General features: G+C 45.8%; 1 protein-coding gene across 2 annotated transcripts in view; it reads left to right on the plus strand.

The window, feature by feature from the left end:
- Positions 1 to 552: 552 nt before the first annotated feature.
- The window catches only part of SCG5 (secretogranin V), a 56,515-nt gene continuing 32,483 nt past the window's right edge, over positions 553 to 24,584 (plus strand). For both annotated transcript variants that reach the window (XM_005892473.3, XM_005892474.2), the window contains exons 1-2: positions 553 to 685; positions 2,189 to 2,421. In XM_005892473.3, the coding sequence (XP_005892535.1) occupies positions 2,196 to 2,421 (226 nt within the window). In that variant the 5' untranslated portion in view covers positions 553 to 685; positions 2,189 to 2,195. The remainder of the gene's footprint in view (positions 686 to 2,188; positions 2,422 to 24,584) is intronic.

A 24,584-nucleotide genomic window follows, 5' to 3' on the forward strand; every position in this document is an offset into this window, starting at 1 on the left:
CATTTTCCAATGTGCAGAGAGTATGATTTCTCTTCAGGCAAAAGAAATCTTACTTGATAGCTGGTGTGGAAGTTTAGAAATAACAATCAGAACTAATAGTCCTAGAGGTTTTCATGTGGTTTTGGTTTATCACTTTAACAGAAATTTAGAGTATCTTGTATTAAATATCTCCAAAGTTTTCCTGCTCAATGAAAAGTCTTCTGAAAGCACTCAATATACAAAACCTTTAATGATCACTGCCATCATTAAAGGTTCTTAAGGCCTCAACTTTTGTCTCTCCTATCAATGCCCCAGTGCCTGTTTCCTCTTAAAGCTAAAAGACGTTTAAAAAGGTGAAAGGTGGCAAAATGAAAGGTGTGCTATTGCGAATGAAGGACAGAAGTGGGGAGGCAATCTAGCACGTTGTTTAGATAATTGCTTGAGAAAAGATTCATTACTTCCATAGGGGTCGAGAGAGGAAGGGGGCGTCGGGGAGATGTGTATGTGGAATGCGTGGCCGGAAGGCCCCCGGCTTCTGGGTCGCCTTCTGGGGAGTCCTGGCCAGGCAGCCTCCACCTGCTGGAGGAGGGACGGGGCGGGGCTAAGACGAGGAGGGAGGTGACGCACGAGCGACCCACATCACCCCACTTCTCGCCCGACCCCCACCGAGGCCCAGACCGCGGCAGGCTCCTCCGATTGCAGCTCGGTGAGTCCTTCGCTGATGCCAGCTTAGACCCCCGCCTGACGCTCACCCGAGACCGACGGGTTCTTCGCGATCGGGAGTCGGGGAGGGCGTCCTGCTGAAATCCTTGAGCCGGAGGCTGGGGGCAGACAAAGGATGGGTAGAAAATCGGAGGGTCGGCTCTAAATGAGAGGGAAAGAGTCGGGAGGAAGAAGGTTGGGTAGCTCATCAGATCTGAACGATGTTGGCTGGGGGTGTAAATGAAACAAAGACATCCTGCGTGCAGAGCCGGGGAGGGAAAGACGGAGATGGCCGGAGAGGCGGATCCCTGCCTTTTGGTCAGATTGCGGGCTCTGCTGTCTCAGCTCTTTGTAGAACAAGGTTTTACATCTGAGAGTGGCTTCTTAAAAGCCTTTCCTTTACAGAAATAGAATTGGGGGGTTATAAATATTTCCTTTTCAGGGGAGAAATGCACGCCGCCTCCATCTCCGCCGGCTCCCAGAGAAGGATGGCAGAAGAGGGTTTGCAGGGCCCCTGCCTGAGATGTCCGCCCTAAGGTCCAGCAGCTGCAGAAGGAATCTGTGTGAATATTTGTTCTCTTGTTCTGCAGGCTTCTGGTTGCATAGGAGCCAATGTTCAGGACAGGTTGACTCCCCAGACTTTCACCTCTTTCACTTGTTCTCTCTCATCACCTTTCGATTCCCCCCAATTCCAACCTCCAAAACAGTGAGGTAATATTGCCAACATAATAACAGCAATCTGGGGGTCTCTGTGCCCAGCACTGTTCCCAGTGCTCTTGCACATGCTCCCACACGTATCCTCACAGTGACCCTAAAAGACAGATGCTTTTCTCGTCCCTTTTTGCAGAGAAGGAAGCTGAGGCTTTGCCTACGATCCCCTGCTCTCATTTGGTGCAGCAAGCAGCCCTCATCTTCCTTCCCAGGTTGCAGGGCAGTGTGAGCTGTGTGTATCTTCATCCCCACCCAGGATCTCAAGTGTATCCCATGTTTGCTAAGCTAAGATGGTCTCTTCTACCAGCCCCAAGCTTTCTGTGCTTCTTTACCATGTATGTCTTCCAACGCCTTCCCATGAGCCTTTTCTTCCCCAGGACTAGAAAAGTCAAGATGTCACTCTCCCTGTCCCTTTCTCAAGATGGAAGCAAAGTTTTGTTGTTTGTTTCTGTTTGTTTCAAAGCAGGAGAGAGTGGTGGAGTAGGAATGGTGCAGAACTTCCAGAGAGCTATGACGACAGTAAAAAATGACAGAACTGCCATTATAGTCTAGTCTTCCCCAGGATGTGAGGACACAGGGAACTGGCCATCTCGGACAGTTTTGTTTCTTTAATACCTTCTCACAGCTGATGTCCTGGGTAGCGTGGACACGTAAGGCCTAAGCAAACCCTTAAAATTTTTCATTGCAGTCTCTCCCTGGGTGATCCTTGAATCACTCCCTGGAGGGAATCACATGATTGCATCATCACAGTTGACGATTGTGGCCAATCGATCTGTGTGTGGTCTTTTATCTGCAGGTTAAAAATGGTCTCCAGGATGGTTTCTACCATGCTGTCTGGCCTGGTGTTATGGCTGACGTTTGGATGGACTCCAACAGCTGCTTATAGCCCAAGGACCCCAGACCGGGTCTCAGAAACAGATATCCAGAGGCTGCTCCATGGCGTGATGGAGCAGCTGGGCATTGCCAGGCCACGGGTAGAGTACCCAGCTCACCAAGCCATGAACCTTGTGGGCCCGCAGAGTATCGAAGGTATTTACTGTGTTCTGCCAGTTAGCAGTTTCTATCATTGCTGTTGTTCGGTTGCTAAGTTGTGTCTGACTGTTCGCACCTCCATGGTCTGTAGCACGCCAGGCTTCCCTGTCCTCCACTATTAGCAGTTTCTATTAGCAGTAAAATAATTAATCCATATTGAAGAAACTCCACTTTCTCCCTGTTTTCCCTTTCTTCTTATACTATACAGCATATACATGCAGACACATAAGAATATGTCCTGTGAGAACAGTGACCTTATCTAATTCACAGCTGTAGCCCTAGCATCTAGCACAAAGCCTGATACATTAGTATTTATCAAGGGAATGAAGAAACATCTAGTGTTGTCACTAAAAAAAGATTAGAACCCAGATGCCACATCTTCTCCCAAACTGATCTTTAGGAAATTGTATCTCCAGCTGCCTACCTCTGAGCTACTGCCAGCCGGTATTTGTAAAAGATCTTCAAAATGTAGGACCTAAAGGATCTGACTTGATTCTTAAGGAGGACATCAGATAAACCCAGAAGGAGCCAATGACGTACTGGCATTAAGAGTTTAGGTCAAAAACTTTAAAAATATATCTTCAAGTATAACGAATGTTAATTTAATTGTTTCATGGTGGTAAGACCATTGCCCCCTTGAGTTTTCCTGAGTTTCTGGCAATATACTTTTAATACTTTTGTTAGAAAGTGGTACTTTTTTGCTTAGTGCTTTATTTATAGAGAATTGGAGTCTAGGTCTTGAGCAGCTTTTAAGAGCAGCTGCCTTATTTCCATGCCTGGCTTTATAGCTCTGATTCTGAATGTTCTCTTTCCACTGAGGTGGAGCCCTAAAGCCGGAGCGTGGTTGATTTCATTTGAACACAAGAGAACACAAGAGCACAGGAGTGGGTCTGAAGAAAACATGTGAATTCTTTCTCTGAGTCTTGTCAAAACACACATCCAGCAAATGCTATGTCCTGTGCATCAATTTTGTATAATTTTGCCTAAGTCTGTAAATTCTTACAACAGCTATCTGCCTTGGGAGTCCAGAGAATGCCATGGATATTGCTGACATATGATTCTCATTTCTGTCGTGTTACCCATAGCTCTAAACCACTGAGTAAAACTAACTCCATGGGATTGTTGTCTATGTGGCTAACATTTGATTTCAGGAATGAATTAATGCAGATGACTTGAATCAAAAGCATGCCAGCCTAGCACAGGGCTTGAGGTGGAACAAATCAGACAGAGCTTCACACCACCCCTTCTGGGCTGAATCTAAATCCTGCCCAGCACCCGCTGCCACCTCTGGCTTCAAACACACCTACCCATTTCAGACCAGCTCTTTCAAGACAGTGAATATCTGCCCCTTTAACCGTAAGTGCTGTTTAGTCACCCAGCTGTTGTCATGGAGATGGTTTCCCAGGTTTCCGTTAATCCTGGAAGCCTGATCATCTGTGCAGAAGAGAAACAGCAAATCCCTGGACATCAGCAGCCTGCGTTTATCCAGAGCCTCCTTACCTGCACTCAGTAGCCAGCTGTTTGGCACCTGCTCTGTGCCCGCCACCGTGCAGGAGGCTCTGAGACAGCTCTGTTCTAGAGGATTCTTGTCTGGGAGTAGGGGCGAGGCGAGGTGATTACAGTGTGTCAGGGCCAGTGTTTTGACAGATATGCAGGCAAGGTGCTACCATGGAAGTGAAGAACAAAGTGTAACTTATTCTGCTTGGTGTAGATGGAGGTGGTGGCTTTAAAGAAATGCTTCTTTGAAGAAGCAATGTTTGAACTGGGTTTTGAAGTTTGAATAGGAATTCATCAGGGAATGGCAAGTGAAAGGACACAGAGATGTGAAAGCGTGGCTTAAAACAATTCACAATCAGAAACTGTGTTTATTACCCTTGGGGTAATGTGATGTTATGAGCTTCCCGGGTGGCGCCAGTGGTAAAGAACCCACCTGGTGCAAGGGATATAAGAGATGTGGCTTCCATCTCTAGTTTGGGAAGATCTTCTGGAGGAGGGCATGGCAACCCTCTCAGTATTCTTGCCCGGAGAATCCCAAGGACAGAGAAGCCTGGTGGACTATAGTCCACAGGTCACACAGCGTTGAACCTGAATGAAGCGCCTTAGCATGCGTGCTGTGTGATGTCATAGCCATGTTGGATCTCTTCTAACAGTGTCTGTGGATGGTATGAATATCAGCTTGTGTTCTAGATTTCTGTTACTGTGTAGAAATTATTAGACATTTAGCAGCTTAATACAATACTTGCTTGTTACGTCAGAGTTTCCTTTCGTCAGGAGTCAGGCACGGGTTAGCAGGGCCCTCGGCTCGGGGTCTCATTAGGCTGAAATCTCAGTGTTGACAGGAGATGCAGTGCTGGCTGGAGCTTGGGGTTCTCTTCCAAACTCATCTAGGTTGTTGGCAGAATTCAATTTTTTGCTCTTGTGGGACCAAGGCCCCTTTCTCTGGTTGGCTGTCATTGGGGTCCCTCAGGTTGGTTGTAAGCCTCTTGCAACTTGGCAGCTTACTTTCTCAAAGCCAGAGGGAGAATGTCCCTTTAGTCTGCTAATCATCATACAGTATAATTATAGGAGTGATGGTCCCTTTATCTTTGTCATTAAGTGATAGTCCTCTATGTTCCCAGGTCCCACCCACACTTGAAGGATTCATGCAGGGCATATGCACCAGTAGGTGGGAATCTTGGGGGAGCAGGGTTGTCATCACAGAATTCTGCCTATTACAGCTTGAATGCAAACTAACGGAGAAAATAATCCAAAGACTTTAGAGGGAAGAGGAAACAAACTGACTTTTTACCTGTTGTGGACTTTGGCATTTAAGTTATTGTGTGGTCTAATGTTTTCTTATGTGAGTGTATAATTGTTTCAACTCACTTGTTTATTTGAATTGTCTCTGCTCAGATGATCATTCCTGCTAATTCCCAGGGGTCTGTCAGATGCATGGGTTATCTTCTATATACCTTCAACATTTATTTTAGTATTTTGTTATGAAAGACCAAGTTAGAAAGGTTTTCTGATTTTTATAGGAAGAATACCAAGAATATAAATACAAAAACCTCAAGATGAGAGCAGGGAGGCTGGTGTGGCTGTAGTTTCAAAGTCATCCGCTCAGAGAGGCTTGCCCAACTGCCCAGAATAGCTCTCCCCATTCTCTGATATGGTGCCCTTTTGTATTTTTTAAACTCTAGCGTTTAAAAAAAAATTATAATGAATGTTTATTTCCTTGCTTGTTTTTTGTCTGTCTTCCCGCTGGAATGTCAGTTCCACGAGGCCGCATGGAACATGGAACATTTTTTGTTTACTGCTTTATACCCAGACACATCGTAGGCACTTGGTAATTATTTGAAGATGAATGTGTATTTGAATAAATATTTAAAAACTCGATGTATCTGGCAGTGGGCTGTCTGGGTGGCTCAGAGGGTAAAGAATCCACCTACAACAAAAGAGACATGGTTCAATCCCTGGGTTAGGAAGATCCCCTGGAGAAAGAAATGGCAACCCCCTCCAGTATTCTTGCCTGGAGAATTCCATGGACAGAGGAGCCTGGAGGGCTACAGTCCATGAGGTTGGAAAAGAATTGGATACAACTTTGAACAACAACATATCTGGCAGCAGTAAGCATATGAGTATAGAATTTATATTCTATTTGACATCTGGGTCTCTTGAGACTTCTTCCCCAAGGAAAATATTCCATTTCTATTGTCTCTTTTAAAAATCAGGAACTAGTGATAATGTGCTCGTCAAAAGGTCTGTTTACTTTGACTATGACCGACCAGCAGGGTGCAAGTTTCCTACCTTCTGTGCAGGGGCGTATTGAGAAATGGAGACTTTTTGCAGTTATGGCACGAAACCAGCAGAGGGCCTACTAGACCTGAAGCATATAGATGTAACAGGATTCCTGAAACCTGGTACCCAGCCACCGGGTTGTTAAGCCAGTCTCCTTGTTGACCTGCTCTAGATGGTCACTGGAGAGGAATCATTTGCCCAAAACATCAAAAGGTTGGAGGTTATTTTTCACTTCTCCATAGGTACCTTAATCATGACTTAGTAAGGAATATCTTTCAACTGTGTAAATTAGTAACCCAAAGCAAAACAAAAATACAGAGTAAAGACAAACAGGCATCAATGTATTGTTTTATAGAGAAGAAAACGCGCTTTAATGGAAAGGAAAACCTGAGTTGAGTCTTTTTTTTTTTTTTGGATGGTAGTTTATTTTTCCAGAGGCTCCAGCCTACTCACATGCGAAAAGCAGGTGCTATTAGTAACTGAATGAGGCCAGCCTTTTCTCACTTTGTGGAGTATCAGGAGCACAGCTGCAGTCTTTACTGGCCTTCCCTGGTATTACTGTGGATGATTCACCCAGTGAGCAGTACAGCTCAGCAGTGCTACTGTGCACCTTGCATCTCAGCAGCGTCCCCAAGCTCAAATCGGCTCATTGGTCAAAATGACACAGATAAGTGGCTACTGTTGTTATATTTTCCCCAGAAACAAGGAAAGCCACCAGCTGTCCAAGAGATTAGTTCAGAGAGCCGTTAGCTATGAGGTAGAGATGCTTGGGAGTCAGAAGTGGCTCTGCCAGCAGACACTAATGTTAGCTTTTGATGAATCCAATCAGAAAATGTGCTTCCGTTTTCAGGATAGCAGCCTCAGGTAGAAAGGGGTCTGCTCAATGCCACGGGTTCATTTCCCCCTACCCTCCTAGACCACCTGATAACACCAGATATCAAACCACTGAGGGATTTATATATATTGGCACTTCATGGATCCCAAATAAATTTAAACTAATAATGCCAAACATAAAAATACCAAAATTCCTTTTCATAACGCTAAATTTGGGGCTTTAATTTTTTTTTACTTTAAAGAGAACAAAAAGTGTTTACTTAATAAATGTCAGGTAGAGAAAGAATCCGTAAGGTAAGGTTTATTTAAAGGGGTGGATACTAAGGAGCCTCTATTTCATCAACCTCTGGCCTCGTAAAGGAACCGCAGTGCCTTCATTTGACCACAAGGGGGCACCAGTTGCCTCCTATTTGAAGGTTGATGGTGGTTTAGTTGCTAAAGCATGTCTGACTCTTGAGACCTCAAGGACTGTAGCCCACAAGGTTCCTCTGTCCATGGGATTTCCCAGGCAAGAATACTGGAGTGGGTTGCCATTCCCTTCTCCAGGGGATGTTCCTGACCCAGGGATCAAACCTTAATCTCCTGCATTGGTGTGGTCTCCTGCACTGTAGGCGGATTTTTTACCGACTGAGCCACTAAAGATGCAGGTTGGAGAGAAGAGTCTTAAACATTGATCAGCTGACCTGAGCCTCTCAATTTCAGGTTAGCCTCTGTCTGCAGTTGGAGGAAGGGGTGGGGGCTGAGACAGATATCTTGACTATAATCTGTTTCTAGGTTATCCTCATTCTGGGGGAGCCAGTGAGAGCAATGGGCTTGCAGGGTTGTCTTTGAGTGCAGCAGGGCCTCCAGTTTGGCTCATGTCCTTTGGGGTTCTGTTGAGCTCACCCTAAATTCAAATCCTTAATATTTCCCTGGATGATTTTCAGTTTTTTGTCTTAGGCAATGACACCAATGGTGATAAGAAATTGAAAAGGAATAGGGGGAAATTTGTTTTTTTTTTCTGGTGGTAGGGGAATAAGGAGATAAAAATGATGACTTATTTTACTGTTGCTTTTAAGGTGTCCTGGGACATCCAGGTGTAGGTGTCCAGATGGCACTTAGATGTATATGACACAGGAGAGCTCTTTGGGTGAAGGAAGGGGTTTGAGAGCCATTGTCATATTAGTGGTAGCTGATGTCATAGGAATGGATGAAGTTTCCTGGTCAAGTATTAATTAAGAAGAGCAGACACCTGAGAAAAAGCCTGGAAGACTCCATTTATAGGGTCAGGTAGAAGAATCTGCAAAGGAAACCAGAAAGATTGGGCATTAAGGAGAACCAGACAGGTGCAGTGTAAACAAAGAATGAGAGTTTCAGGAAGGGGCCGTGGTCACTTTGTCAAGATTAGCAGAGAGTTTGTATGAAATCAGGACCACTGGTGCAGAGTGTACCCTGAGTGTAACCGCCCTGAAGTTCCTGGGACTTTGGGTGGAACAGGTTCTGCAGAATAGTGGGGGCCAGAAACCACAGTGTGGGAAACAGAAGACACGGTATAGAAGCTGTTCCCAAATGTCGGGCTGTGGGACATTCCCGAATGTCAGGCTATGGGGGAAGACTGTGAAATGGTTGTGGAAGGATGAGGGGGTTGGTGATGGAGAGATGAGGAAGGTTTTTGTGTAGGTTGCTTTAGAGATTTGAACTTGTCAAAGTGCTAACTGGCAAGAGCTGATGGAGAGAGGGGCTTCCCTGGTGGCTCAGACAGTAAAGAATCTGCCTACAATGCAGGAGACACAGGTTTGATCCCTGGGTTGGGAAGATCCCCTGGAGAAGGAACTGGCAACCCACTCCAGTATTCTTGCCTGGAGAATGCCTTGGGCAGAGGAGCCGGGGTGGGCTACAGTCCATGAGGTTGCAAAAGAGTCAAACATGGTTGAGCAACTGAGCATGCATGCACACACGATGGAGAGAGAGTTAAAGTTACGGGATAAAGGGCAGATGACTGATGGGTAAACGTTCCTGAGGATATGAGAGGAGATGAAACCAAGAGCTCAGGTGGAGGCCGGGGTTTAGGTCTTTCCACAACTGGGAAAAAAGGGAAGAGGCAGAAGTGTGTCGGGATGCAGTGAAGTTCATGATTTGTTGTTGTTATTGTTGTTCAGTCGCCAAGTTGCGTCTGACTCTGCAAGCCCATGGGCCGCAGCATGCCAGGCTTCCCTGCCCCTCACCATATCCCGGAGTTTGCCCAAGTTCATGTCCATGGAATCAGTGATGCCATCCAACTATCTCATCCTCTGTCTCCCTCTTCTTCCCCCTTCAATCTTTCCCAGCATCAAGGTCTTTGCTAATGAGTCAGCTGTTCATGCTCACCCCCCACAATCACTCCCTCAATTCAGTTGAGGAGGGCAGGTATTCTTTGCCACACTGTACAGAGGTGGAAGGCAAAGTTCAGAGAAGTGACTTCTCTAAGGGATGCAGTTCGTATTTGAACATGGTTCAAACACACTAGACCCTGGTGTACCCTTCTTCTATTCTGGTCTGCTGTACGCAGCATGCTACTTCTTAGGCTAGTTGATTAATGGTATGGTAGAGCACAGGCTTGATCTTGGGCCAAACTGGGAAACAGATTTATCTTTAGGGATAATCCTTGTTCCTGGGCTCATTGTTGCCCTTTCTTTGAATTTGCTGCTCCATATAGACTGCCTGTGAAGTGGCATTTATGATAAAGGGCTGCTTCCCTTCCCCACCAAACTATGAGATCTGCAGGAGCAGATGCAGGGTCTGACCTGCTTTTTCTGTATGCAGGGCCTAGACGGGGCTGGGCATGTAATAGATGCTCATGAAACGTTTTTTGAAAGAACCTCTCACGGTATGCGTCCTAGAAACATTGACCTCTGAGATGTCAGCAGGTGAAACTGGTATTATTTTAGCTCAGATCATCTAGCCTGTAAGTATATTTTGAGCATTTAACCCTGACAATCCAATACTCACTGGCTTTCCTCCTACCCGCTTATTTAGGATCTCAGCTCCTCAAAGTGTCTTAAATACATGCATGATCCAGAACACAGAGGACTGGTCCCTACCCCGGGGCACTTACCCATGTTCCCCTCTTTCCTCTCCTTGTCCCCTTCAGCTGGGCACCACCTCATCCTCCAGACTCCAGTTGAGCAGTTGCAGCCTCAGGGAGTCTGTCATAAAGTGTTGGGTGGCGAGGATAGGAGGAGACCCCTCTGAGTACCTTGTGTCCCTAAACCCTAGAGAGGTTTAGGAAAACAGAGCTTTCCATTTTATTTCTCACTGTTCCCAACAACCCCCTACCCCACCCCCACCGTGCTCTCCATAGATTCACAGGAGAGGTTGCATAGGAGAGGTTGCACAGAGAGACAGGCCTACCTGGGCATCAGGCACCAAAGGGGTGAGGGTGGAAGGGGCTTCCCTGACAGCTAAGTTGGTAAAGAATCTGCCTGCATGCAGGAGACCCCGGTTTAATTCCCGGGTTGGGAAGATCCGCTGGAGAAGGGATAGCCCCATTTCCCTCCACACCCCCACTGCCCATGAAGGCAGAGCTTACCCCTGCCTCTGGTTGGCCAGCCAGACTCCTTCTTCCTTTAGTTTGAGCTTTTCTCCAGGAGAAGTCTCATTCCTGGTGCACACAGGCTTCTGGCGGGTGTCCTCCCAGACACGCTGTCCCGTCTGAAGCCCAGAGCAGGTTCAAGCTGGGACCTCGACCTCGTCCCACATCACCTGAGACTCACCATCTGGAGAGAGGGTGTGGCAACGGCAGCTGCTGAGTCACGGCAGGGCGTGATGTCCACAGACAATGGGAAAAGTGGGTCACACACGTATGGGAAATGGGAAAATGGTAACCAAATCTTACATAATACTCTATGGTTTGTAAAAAATCCTTTCCTGAGCCCTGTCTCATTTGATATAACCTTTCTAACCGTTAAGAAAAAAAAAAGATGTTGCCTACACCGCTTGAGCTTTTCAATTTAGCTGGCAAGACAGCTGTGTTAGGTTTGATTGCATTTCTCCAGCCAGCTGTCTTCCATCCCCATCGACTTGGCTAATCCTGTGATATTTAGCTGAGAAGCTGTAATGACGCTGGGAGTGGTGGTAAACCACAGGCGAGTTGGGGCAGATGGTGTTCCCAGGATAGGAAGCTTCAGAAAGCAAATTGTCTGACAAAACTGCCCTCTTGGAACAAATTTGTGCAAATACCTTGGGCACCGTGGTCATAAAGAAAGCTATGGAAACCGGCTGGGAGGGTTTAGCAGATCCCAGCATGGCACTACAGTTAAAAGTAAGCGTGACTTAAACCCATGGCAGGCCGTGGGATTGGAGTAGCAGAAGGGGCATGTGGTGTGCATGGTGGGGGACGTGGTCACCGTGGAGCTGAGCAGGAAGAACGGTGAGGCTCGAAGCCCAGGGGTTTGGGTCCTGGCTCAGACCAGCTGCGTGGCACTAAGTCAGTCCCTTAAACTCTATGAAGCTTAGTTTCCCAGTCTGAAGACAGAGGTGAGCTACCCAGACCGTCTCTCGGGGTTGATATAGTAGTCATGTTAAATCAGGTATATAAAAGTGTTTGGGGCACTATGAAGCTTTACTCATAATGGGAAGTACCACTGTCATGGCCATTACTGCTTTCATTCAACCATATGTATTTCCAGGTGTAAATGGCTCCAGGGCTGGAAGATGGTATGTCTGCAGTGGTATCCTGTGTTTCCTGTTCCCCGTGTCCTTGACTTGGCCTGGGGAAAACTGCCTGCAATAGTTAGACTTGGAGGAACCAGTTGACCTCTGGCCTTATGAACAACTATGCCGCCTGTTAGTGTTACCTTAGGAGTTAGGGTCTGTGTCTGCAGTGAGGATGGATGGTTTCTGAAAACCAGTAAAGAGTAACTTTTCCATACTCAACAGTGCTCCGTTCTGCTTCTTTTCTGGGTGGCTATATAAGCCTTGTGTTTGGCTGTGACGTGGGTTGTAGAAGCATCTTAAAAGTCAGGAAGACTGGCTGTTTAGTCAACTGCCGAGCCAACAGCATGCCCATGTGCATGTAGGAGACACTGATGTGAGGATGGTGTGCACATGGGTTGGAAAGCGTGTTCTCAGGGGCTTGAGAGGAGGCTATCTACATGTCCGTGTTTCCATGGACGTGACTGGCAGGCCAGGATCAGTACGCTTCCCCTGAACCATGCACTCTATCAAAATGCCATTTAACATATTTCCATTTTTATTAACTTCCTAAGTAATTATTGCGTGCCTACACATTCGGGCTTCCCAGGTGGTGCTAGTGGTCAAGAACCTGCATGCCAACACAGGACGCGAAGGAGACAAGTGCTCGATCCCCGGCTCAGGAAGATGCCCTGGAGGACAGCATGCAACCCACTCCAGTATTCCTGCCAGGAGAATCCCATGGACAGACGAACCTGGCGGGCTGCAGTCCATGGGGTTGCAGAGTTGGACACAATTGAAGTGACTGAAGTGACTGAGCAAGCATGTTACCACGAGCCAGGAACTGTGGCCTGGACATTTGCAAACCAACCAACATACATCTAATGTATTTACAAAGGATCTTTGTGAACTAGTTAAGAGTCAGCCATTATCTTCTAACCTATTAGTAAAGGTTAAACTCTGACCTGAGGGACTGAGGCGTTTTCCCGAGAACCGGGGCTGCGGCAGGACTGGACAGGTTTTCCCCTCACTTTCGCATCCCTGGATGCGTTTTCCATCGGCGCTTCAGTCTCGAGGTCTCCAGAGGAATGTGTGTGTGCTGAGTCGCTTCACTCGTGTATGTCTCTTTGCAACCCTGTGGACTGTAGCCCGCCAAGCTCCTCTGTCCATGGGCTTCTCTAGGCAAGAATGCTGAAGTGGGTTGTCATTTCTACTTCAGGGGATCTTCCTGACCCAGGGATAGAACCCACGTCTCTTACGTCTCCTGCATTGGCAGGCAGGTTCTTTAACGCTGGCACCACCTAGGAAGCCCTCCTGAAGGATAAGAATCAGAGAACACAGGCGAGACCAGGAATAATGAGCTGTGTTTTCATACACCTGCCAACTCCAGTGGGGTGGGCAGGCTAAACACAAGCTCATGTCCAAGGAGCTGCTGGTTAGTGGCTGGGCCCGTGGTCTCTTACTGTAACCAGAAGCCCTTGTTTAAGCAGCTTGAAGTCTAGGTGAGGAAAAGGGATGTAAAAATGGAAATGCATGCTTTCCACAGGCTGGGATAGAAGCTGGGAGTCCAGGATATAGTTCTCATAATCACCATGACAGGAACTCTGTGGGGAGTAAGGTGATGTGCCCGCAGCCTGCCCCCCACCAGTTGAAAAGATGTAGCAGGCCAGTTGAACTTGAGCTGGGCTTCCTTGAGGAGGGAGCGTGTGGATCAGGGGGACTCAGGTTCAGGAAGGAAGAAGTAGGAGGAAATAGACTTTTTTATCTAGATTGTGTTGAGTGCAGGATGGTTGGGGGTGGGGAGGAGGTGGCAGGAAGGCTGGACACTTTTAAGGTTGTCACTGAATTTCTTTAAGGGGATCTGGGGGGACTTAACCTGGCGGTCCAGTGGTTAAGACTGTGTTTCCACTGCAGGGGGCATGAGTTTGAGCCCTGTTTGGGGAACTAAGATCCCACATGCCAAGCAGTACAGCCAAATAAAGAAATAAAAGCTCTTAAAAAATAAAAAAAGATTTATACAAAGAATGTTGTAAGCACCTCTGGGGACAGGGACACGTGGTCTGTGAGGCTCAGGGCCCTGAACTCCCCCAGGGAAGGACCTGCCTCCCCAGCCCATCCCCTTGTCTGCAGAATGTCCAGTGAGCTCTGTCTGCTGGCAGATAGGTCACCCGAGTCTGGAGGTGCCCTGGAGGCAGCAGTAGGCTGGTGGTACTGGGTGGGACGTGGGGTGGGTACTGCTTTATGTTTTGGTCAAATACATGCACACTCAGCACAGCACTGTTGGAGTCTCAGGGGCTGGAGGTGGATGTCGCTTCAGTCACTCAGCACGTGTGGACGTCAGAGAATAGAGGGAGCCTGCCTCCCACCACGCTCAGCATGGGCGGATGATCTACCTGCATACCCGCTCATTCCTCTAGCGGCTTCACTATCCTGGGTAGTTCTTCCCTTGGACACCCTAGATTGTAAGCCCCCAGGGGAGCAGACACTGACCCTTCCCAGCACTTCAGAGGACACTGATGCCCTGTGGGAGGTGACACTGTGCAGTGGGAAGAGAGCTTTGGCGTAGCATCTGGCCTGAGCAAGGCAGAGCGATGCTCCCCCAGGGCCCGTATTGACTGTGGTGATAGGCCCTTCCCCTGGGGCTCCCCGGCAGGCTCAGGACACCACTGGCCCCCTCCCATGGAGGCCTGTCAAGAGTTTATCTTTGCACGAGACATTGTGGCCGAGGAGACAGTCAGTCCAGGAGACTGGCTGGCCCTGCAGAGGCTCAGGGGACCTGCCTGGTACCATCCTCCTGGTCCAAGGACTCAGCAGGCCTGTTGTCAACAAGCCCAGCCCAGTTTGGATGAGATGCGGGTGACTAACGTTTTCCTCCCGGGCAGCAGGAGGGGACCGGCCGGCTGGGAGGAGTCCCTTTGCTGTAAACTACCAGAGACGCCCGTCTCCCGAGCTGAACCAGTGGGTGTCTTGCTTTCTTCTTTTTTCTTAATCCTTCAGCAGATGATGGGAGGGGTCATCTGTTGAGTTTGTCCAGACTCTGAATAGCCCTTGGTCACTGGAGTGTGCAAAAATATGGCAACAATGCAGGTGCTCTTGTCTGAAAATGTTTCCGAAAGGATGGGAATAAGAGCAGTTCTTCTGACAGTAAATGATGCATTATGCTAATATCAGAAGGACTTTTTTTTTTTTTCCCTCCCCACATGTGTGGTCAGTGAAGAGAATTTTGGCAGTTGGTTCTCATTGAACCAGGCCTGTATACAGCACTCTGGAGCCCGGTCATCGCCTCTAGCTTTTTTTACAGGCAGGGTTGCAGTGCCTAGGGGTCTGGGCTGTGACGGCAGGACGTGCCTGCAGCAGGCAGGGAGTGGTCAGCCCACTCTCAGCTCTCCAGATCCAGGCCTTGAGCAGAGTAAGCTGTTGATACCCACACAGCTGTCTTTGCAGCCTGCCCGCCCACCCAGGCTTCCCGACCCTGCTTCAGGGCATTCATTTGTGGTTAATGATGAGTCAAATCTCATCCTTTACCCCCAGTTACAGCACTGAGGAGAGCACATGGGGACCATCAGCCTCGCTCCAATCTAAGCAGAGGAGCTGAGAAGCAACTAGTGGGATACATAACAGTGTTCTTTCTTTAAATGTGTTAGGGGAAGAGAGCTAAGATTTATTTTGTATCTACTATGTGCCGGATACTATATATATATGTGGTGGCGGTGGTGATTTAATCGCCAAGTTGTATCCAACTCTTGCAACCCCATGGACTGTTGCCCACCAGGCTCCTCTGATCCTGGGATTTCCTAGGCAAGAATATTGGAGTGGGTTGTCATTTCCTTCTCCAGGGGATCTTCCCAACCCAGGGATTGAACCTAAGCCTCCTGCAATGCTGGTGGGTCTCCTGCGTTGCAGGTAGATATACATATGTATGTGTGTGTGTGTAGTGTGTGTATATATATATATATGTGTGTGTGTATTTTTGTCCTCAGAAATCCTATGTGATGCTTTCCTCTTGCAAGGACAAGTTGAGGTGGAAAGTCGGTGAGTAATTAATCGGGCAGGACTGACTAGCTAAGGGGGATATGGGTCTAGATTCAAATTATGTGAGTTTGACTCTAGAGCAGGGTTTCATTCTCAGGACCTGTGATATTGGCCAGAGACTCCTTTTGTTGTGGGGCACCTCTAGATGCTGGCAGAACGCCCTTGCTTATAACAACCAGAAATGTCACCTGTAGATCATATTGCCCCCTATGGAGAACCAGTTTTCTACAGGCTTTATTATTCCTGCCACAGCACATTTCAAAAGGATATTTGGGGCTACCTTGGTGGCTCAGAGGTTAAAGCGTATGCCTGCAATGCGGGAGACCTGGGTTTGATCCCTGGGTCGGGAAGATCCCCTGGAGAAGGAAATGGTAACCCACTCCAGTATTCTTGCCTGGAGAATCCCATGGATGGAGGAGCCTGGTGGGCTACAGTCCACAGGGTAGCAAAGAGTCCGACATGACTGAGCGACTTCACTTTCACTTAAAGACTCTCTAGATGGTATGGACTAATTATTTATATTAATTTTTATTATAAAAGTAATAAAGGTCATTATGGATGATTTGGAAAATCATATATAATTGCATATATTTCTATGAAAAGAAAAATTAGGTCAAACTCCATGCATATTTTTAGGCTCCATTTCCTACATAGTATCAGATTGATTTCTGTAAATGTTCGACTAATAAAGTTGTTCTCTCTCTCTCTGTTTGTGGGAATCTTATTTCACTAGTTAACTACGAGTATTACCTTAGGAATCCTTGAATTTAACAGGCACAAAAGATGTCTCTTTGTTTCAGTTTGTATTTATTTGATTACTAACAAAACTGACCATCTTTCTATTATGCAGCTGTTTGTTTTTCTTATTCTCTGAAACATTTGTTAATAATATGTGTTTTTGTTTAGTAGATCGAGTTGTGTCTACCCACTTTCAGAGTTTGCCTTCTTCACAGCGCAGGCTCATAACTTAAGTTCCTTATGCTTTTTAGCACTAATTGAGGGATTGGACTCTGGGAAAGGATTGGGAGAAGAGAGGAAGGGAATGCTTGTGTATAAATAATTGATTACCTAAATTATAATGAATCGAACCCTGAAGTTGGAAGCAGAAAAGAGGAGAGAATGGCTTATGTCTGAGGTCCTCAGACTCTGTGAGAGAGAAGGGGAGAGCCCAAGTACCTGGTCAGAGAGTTCCTGTGATGGCCACCAGGTGGTGCTATCGGCCTGGGACGATTTTGGTGTCTGGTAGGGGAGGGAGCACAGAGTCGGACAGGACTGAAGCGACTTAGCAGCAGCAGCAGCACAGGGGATTGAGGTGATAAGGAGGCTGAGTGTCCAACACAGAGGCTTGTTGGGTGTTTGGAGTTAACCTGCCAGTGATCACAAGTTGGCCTGGTGTGTGTATGTGTTTTTATATGTGTGTACAGAAGAGGAAGGGAAGGTTAGGACTGGTTATTATTTATTTATTGAGATGTAATTCATATACCATAAAATTTACCCATCTACAGCATACACTTTGATGGTTTTCAGCATATTCTCATCACCATAATCAACTTTAGAACATTTTTATCACCCCTAGAAGAAACCCCTTCCCCTTAGCTATCACTCCCCTCCATCTCTGCCCCCCACCCCCTCCCTTCACTTCGTGTTCCCCTTTCCCAGTCCCTGGCAACCACTAATCTACTTTCTGTCTGTCTGGATTTGTGTACTCTGGACACTTCATGTAACAGGATTGTACACGGGTGTTCTCTTGTGAAAGAGTTATTCTCTGGCTGTTACTACTTGTCCCAGCCAACACTACCCCAGTTGACTTTGTAGCAAGAGGCATCAGAGTAGCTGGATAGACTATTTCAAGTGCTGTGGCATTTCCAGGCCTATTAGGATAGAGAAAACGACAGACAACAGCAAGATTCTCATTTGATAGATAAACAGAATCACCTGGGAAGCTTATGGAACTAAAGATTCCTGGCTCCCAATCTCTCCAGAGGGCTTCCCACGTGGTACAGTGGGAAAGAATCCGCCTGCCAATGCAGGAGATGTGGTTCGATCCCTGAATCAGGAAGATCCACTAGAGAAGGAAAATGGCAACCCACTCCAGTATTCTTGCCTGGGAAATCCCACGGACAGAGGAGCCCGGTGGACTGCAGTCCATGGGGTTGCAAGAGTTGGACACAACTTAGCAACTAACCAACAACTTCTCCAGGACTTTATATTTGGTAGTTCTGGGGAGTTGAGGCTGCTGAGGATTTTTTTTTTTTTTTGGTGCCCCAGGTGATTCCAATGATTGTCTAGCTGTCGGCAGTGGGCAGTCAAGTAGTGGAGAAAAAGAAATCTGGTTTGGAATATGGAGGCATGAGACCAAAATGACCTTTTCCTGCAGACCGTCTCTTTCAGCTGCAGCCTCAAATCCAGCACCTCTCGTGGGAAGGGAGCTGCATGCTTATGGTCTCCACAACCGCGTGCTACAAGGCTGGTTCATGTCAGAGCGTCATCTTTGACTCGGCGTGACAAGAGTGCATTTTTGAAGGCCATCAAAAACAATGACATCAGCCTTATTTAAATACTGCTCGGCTGGCAAATAGCTTTAATGGGGTATAGCAGAAAGAACACTGAATTAGAAGCCGGAAACTTGCCAGAATTCTCCACTGAATACTCCCTGGAGCTGTTGTGAGCATCTGGTGAGAGTGGGTGAGAGGTGTGGCCCCTGGCTTAGATTAGGGAAGCGCATGACCAGAGGGGGCTTCAGAGAGCATCTTGTCCACCTGTCTTGTTTCATGGTAGAGAACACTGGTCCTGAAGTTCCTTGCTGAGGTGACGGATGTACCAGCTACAGCAGTGCAGCCAGGAGTGGAGCTGAGGGCCAGGGTCCTCTGCCACCTACTTTCCCCACTGCGTCTCACTTCACATCTCTCTCTTTGGGGATCTGAGGAATCCTATTGAGTCACCTGTCATTTTCAGAAGTGAGGAAAACCAGGCCTAATTTGTCCAGGGTTCCGGAGCTAGATGATTTATATTTGCCTTGGATAAGTAGGAGTTAAAATAATGGCAGATGAAAACTTCACGATGGCATTCATGGATGGCTTTTAAGAACAAGCCCAGAACAGATCTAAGCTTTGTGAGGCCTGAAGCTTATGTAATTTGGAAACCCTCTTTAAGACAAATAATACCAAATTACAAAATTAGGTCCAGGGCCTTGGAAGCAGTCTATGCAAACGAAAGACTTTGAATCTTCAGCTTCATTCACTTCACTGTCAGTTCACCTCTAGGGACAGTTATAGCAAGATCCCTGGTCATGTGTGTCCTGCTAGAATTTTTTTATTTGTATAATAACATATATCCTGCTTTGAACCACTTAGTTACACCAGTCTCACAAAATGGAGGCCATTCTATCAACAAATACATCTTGAGTAGCTGCTGTACATAAAGAATACTGAAGGGGGCGAATTCCCTGGTGGCCTAGTGGTTGGGATTCTGGGCTTTTACTGCTGTGGCCTGGGTTCAATCCCTGGTCAGGGAAATGAGATCCTACAAGCTGTGTGGCCAAATTAAAAAAAAAAAAAAAGAATACTGAAGGGGACAGAGGCTACGGTAAGGAGAAAGTACAGTAAGTAACAGGAACTTCCCTGGTGGCTCAGACAGTAAAGAGTCTACCTGCAATGCGGGAGACCTGGGTTCAATCCCTGGGTCAGGAAGATCCCCTGGAGAAGGAAATGGCAACCCATTCCAGTACTCTTGCCTGGAAAATCCCATGGATGGAGAAGCCTAGTAGGCTACAGAGCATGGGGTCGCAAAGAGTCGGACACGACTGAGCGACTTCACTTCACTTCACTTCACAGTAAGTAAGGTGTAAGTACAGTAAGGAGACCACAGTCTCAGGATATGCAGTTCCAAAGTATATAATAATAAATCCCGAGACCACTCTTTTCTTCCCAACCGTGGGCTGGGCCAGGGATGGATGCCTACGGGATCTCAGCCTCTATTTGTGTCTTCAATTTTGGTCTCAGAGAGCCTTCTTCCTTTCACAGTCATTCCTCTCCCTCCATCATATGGGGAACGGACATCAATATGAGTGAAACTCTTGGGGTTTTTGAATGAAAACCTTTTCATGATTTAAATGACATCTCTGTGGTTGGGCACCCCTTCCCAAGCCACTGCAAAGTCCCTTAAATCTAAAATCATTGTCTTCAAATGAATTAAAAGTACATTCATCCATCAGGGTCCCCTTTCCCTAAAACGTGCCTGATGCCATTGAGATTGTTAGAATAACATGAGTATCCTGAAAAATCTCTGTGAAGATTCTCAGGATATTTATTTCCACTTTGGTAAGAAGTGCGTGCATGCTAAGTCACTTCAGTCCTGTCTGACTCTGTGTGACCCTATGGGTGGTAGCCTGCCAGGCTTCTCTGCTCATGGGATTCTTGAGGCAAGAATACTGGAGTGATTTGTTATGCCCTCCTCAGTATCTCTTATGTCTCCTGCATTGGCAGATGGGTTCTTTACCTCTAGTGCCACCTGGGAAGCCCTTTGGTAAGACATCTGTACTCATTTCTGTTTATTTAATTGATCATATCAGCATTAACGCCTGTATTTTTTTAAAGGTGTGGGTTTTGCCACTTTCTGAGAGAAAGAACATGGTGATAGAGATATGTCTGGGTCAAGAGGGGGCCTAGGTCAGTGGAGGGTGTTTTGTGATGTTTGTTTTATTTCACTTTTTAACTGTTACCCTTAGTTTTATTGATTTCCCTGGAGAAATGGGGAGTCAGAGATGTGAATCCATTTAGGTAGAATCAAGTACTGTTCACATCTTACTGAATTTCCCTTTCTATTGGTGGGAGGAATGGCTGAACCCTTGGTGTCACCTAAAGCTCACTGTGATTCTCGTGGCAGTTTTATTATTAAAAAAAAAAGCCTTCTGGAACATTAAAGCATGAAGGGACATTAAAACCTTGGGAGGAGTTACAACATTTTGAAGTGCAGGGTGGAAGGTTCTGAGCCCCTGGGTAGAGGAATGGCTGGATCCTTCTGGTGTCATAAGCAATCCCATCACTCTTGGGACCCTCCCTGTTTTGAATCATGGATTTCAAACATCCTCAAAAGCTCTTCTCTGGTAATTCCAAAACTCTTAACAAATCAATCCTAAGAAAAAATAAACAAATATGCAGAGGAGGAGAAGGATATTTAGGATATGGTTCTAATTAAAATTTTTAAGTTTTCCTTCTCAAAATCTTGTATAAGCCATTAAATATGAAAAAAACAAACCCCAGAGTAGGAAAGCAGTCAAAGCCATTACCATTAGAGATTTTGAATTTTATAACACACGAATAGTTTGTTTTTCTTCTTATTAACACCAAGAGGATCAAGTCAAGGCTGTAACTTTAAAATACTGAATGGCCGTCTATTGAATTGGGCATACATAGGGACACAGCACAGAAGGTGAAACTCCATCCTCCATCAGCATAGGAAACAGCGAGCCTGCTTGCTGTCAGACGGCTTCTAGTACAGGCACCAGAAAAGAAACGCGTCTTGTGGGCCCTCTCAAACTGCCCGAGGTAGGTTGGAGCCATCTGGATGTTTTCCTGCAGTTCCCTTGTGACGACCGAGTCTGCCAGTTACTTCTGTTGCTGTTCTGTTGGCCTTTTGGCTGTTTCTCTGTTTGGTGACACCTGAAGCCAAGGGGAAAGAAACGAACGTTTATTAAGTCCTATGTTTGTACCAGTTAATCTTCTTAATGAAGCATTACTATTACCCTGTTTTACAGAAAAGGAAAATGAATATTTTAAAAGGTAAAGATATCTTGTCCAGGATCACATAAGTTTTAAAGTATGGCATGCATGCATTATTAAAATGACAACCACTTAACATTTGCCAGGATCCTGCAAAAACTTTACAAAGTCTATTTTATTTTTATATTTTTTTACTTTATTATTTTATTTTACTATTTTTAAAAAATATGTTTAATTTAAAAGTTTTTTATTATTTTCATTTATTCATTTATGTTATTTATGCATTTCATTATCCTATTATCTTATTTTTTAAACTTTTTATTTTGTATTGGGGTGTAGCTGATTAACAATGTTATGCCAGTTTCAGGTGTACAGCAAAGAGACTCAGCCACACACACACATGTATCCATTTTCCCCTCAACTCCCCTCCCATCCAGGCTGCCACATAACATTGAGCAGAGCTCCATTCTAAGTATAACGGTGTGTACATATCCATCCCAAACTCCATAACTATCCCTTCCCCCATCCTTTTTTATTTTATCCTCATACCAACCTCTGAAAATTGACATAATTTGTATCCGCATTTTATAGATGAAGTCATAGAGTAGTATGAGGAGCCAAGATTCAAACTCAGGTAGGCAGACTGCAGGGCCCCTACTTTTGCACAGCATACCTCACCTCCTCTAACTTGAGCTGCCCACGTAGACCCCAGCCACAGGTGGCTGCCACACACTTGACAGATGCCTGGTTTGAATTATGATATACTCTAAATATAAGCCACACACCAGATTTTGAAGGCAATACCATAAATAAATAAAAGAATGCAAAATATCTCATCAGCCCTTCTTATTTATGAAATGATAGCAATTTGCATTTATTGGGATACATTTTTTAAAATTAAGCTTCATCTGTTCTTTATTTTTTTGAAATAAGGCTACTAGACAATTTAAAATTAACTATGTAGCTTTCATCATATTTCTGTAGGACAGCACTGCTATCTACTATTGCAAGTAAAGGAGGGGCTATGAAATTTGTTTCTCATCAGTAGTTCTAGTCAAAATTTTGGTTAGTAGAGTGGGTGGGGAGGTTGAAGCCATTTCAAAATTTTTTTAATTGTTTTTTAAGGCTATTTTAAAATGTAAGTCTGGGTTTATGAATGAATTTGAATTATGCTTTCTTCACTCTCGGGACCATGTGTGGGTAAGGAAGACTGCCGTTTCTAAGGTTCAGAAGGAACTTGTGATCTATGATTTCAGTGTTGCATAGCTTATGTCTCTCTTGTGTCCTCCGTGGTGGGAGCTGCTTCCATTTCCACACACTTTGTGACAATCAACTTCGTGTCTCCTCCAGCATGCCAGGGGGCCCTGGCTCTGGGTATGGCACTTGGCACTTAATTTATACTAAGTAATGAAGATAGAATAAGTAGCTAAGCATTTTTTATTGGTTTTGATGTTGTCGTATTATTTTTTAAATTGACACTTAGTTTAAATTTCTATTTTTTAGCTATTATGGATTAACGTCTCTCTGAACATTGAGTACAAGCTTTTGTGGGGGGATATGTTTTCATTTCTGTCGGGTATATATCAATACCTAGACCTGGAACAGTTGGGTCATAGGATAGCTCTGTGGAACTGTTTGAGAAGCTGCCAGATTGTTTCCCAAAGCAGCTGCCTCCTGGTATTGATACATTCCCATCGGCAGTATGTGAGGATGTGGTTTTATTCTTAACTATTGCCAGGAAGAGATTACATGGATACAAAAGGAAGAAGTTGGGAATATTTGTGTGAGATAGGAAGACTACAGATCAGAAACACTATATACGGAACGTTTGCAGGAGATTTAGTCCAAGTGTCCCTCCTTCCTCCAACACACATACCACCTGCCCTCTCCTCCCGAGGCTAGAATTCAGAAACAATAAAAAGAAAGAAAAAAGGTAACAGCTGCTTAGAAACTCAGAAAAGAATGTCCTGCGAAGAGATCACTGTTTGTCCAAAACAAATGCTTATGCTAGCTCTTTATAAAAATGCTTAGTTACTTACGGCAGCTTTGGATGGAGAAAGGGAAATAGGGACTATATCATGCAGGTACCAATTAGTAAGACTAAGTGGGAGTGTTCTTTGTCATGGCCCAAAAGCCTTCTCTGACCCCAATTCAGTTCCTCTGTCTTAATCTACTGACAAGGGGGCTGCCATATGAAATGATTAGATTCCTGAGCCAGGTTGCTGCTCCTCTGGCCAGTGCAGAACCTCAGAAAGTTGACGACTCCAAGCAAGTGGAGTGCCAAGCCCTATCACCTCTCCCATCTCCATCCCATTCAGAATGGACCCATCATGGTCTCTGCTGCCCCTTATTCACACTTCCTTCTCAGTCTGTTCCCAGTGGCCTGCTTCCCCTATAACACTCCTGCTTTATCAAAGAGCTTAAGTCCGGGGCAGAGGACCACCTCCATGATCATGAGGACTTGCTGTTGATTTCACCTATTGGCTCATCCATTCAGTGCTTCCCTATTTTATGCTTCTGCAGACATCCTTCCCTGGTGGCTCAGACGGTAAAGAATTTACCTGCAAGGTAGGAGACCCAGGTTTGATCCCTGGGTGGGGAAGATCCCCTGGAGAAGGAAATGGCAACCCGCTCCAGTATTCTTGCCTGGAGGATTCCATGGACAGAGGAGCCTTGTGGGCTACAGTTCATAGGGTTGCAAGGAGTTGGACATGACTGAATGAATAACACTTTTGCTTCACTTTCAGACATCCCTTATTTTCTTTTGTGTTGGAAGCTATTTCCTTGGGTGCTCAGTCTCTAACTGTGAATGTTGTAGCCATTTCCTTGGTTCTGGTTTGGCCTCTGAGGTCTTCCTTACATTGATTTCTGCCTGCCTACCTAGATCATCACTGCCATTGCCCTTTCTCCTGACCTGAGAACCTGACATAGCCTGCTTGTTTCTTTGGCTGGTACCCCAGGGAGCCGGGAACTCCTGTTAGTGAAGTCATGAACGTAAGTTAAAATAATTATCCCAGGAATTCTATAATGTGCAAAAATGTTATACAGGAGCAGAGTACCATGTGTTAATTCATACTCATTAGAGACCTCACCCACAGAAATGACACCCAGGACTTGTCACATCACTAAGAACGGAAATGTGGGGCC

The sequence above is a fragment of the Bos mutus genome, chromosome 10 (genome assembly GCF_027580195.1).
Source record: "Bos mutus isolate GX-2022 chromosome 10, NWIPB_WYAK_1.1, whole genome shotgun sequence".
Taxonomy (NCBI): domain Eukaryota; kingdom Metazoa; phylum Chordata; class Mammalia; order Artiodactyla; family Bovidae; genus Bos; species Bos mutus.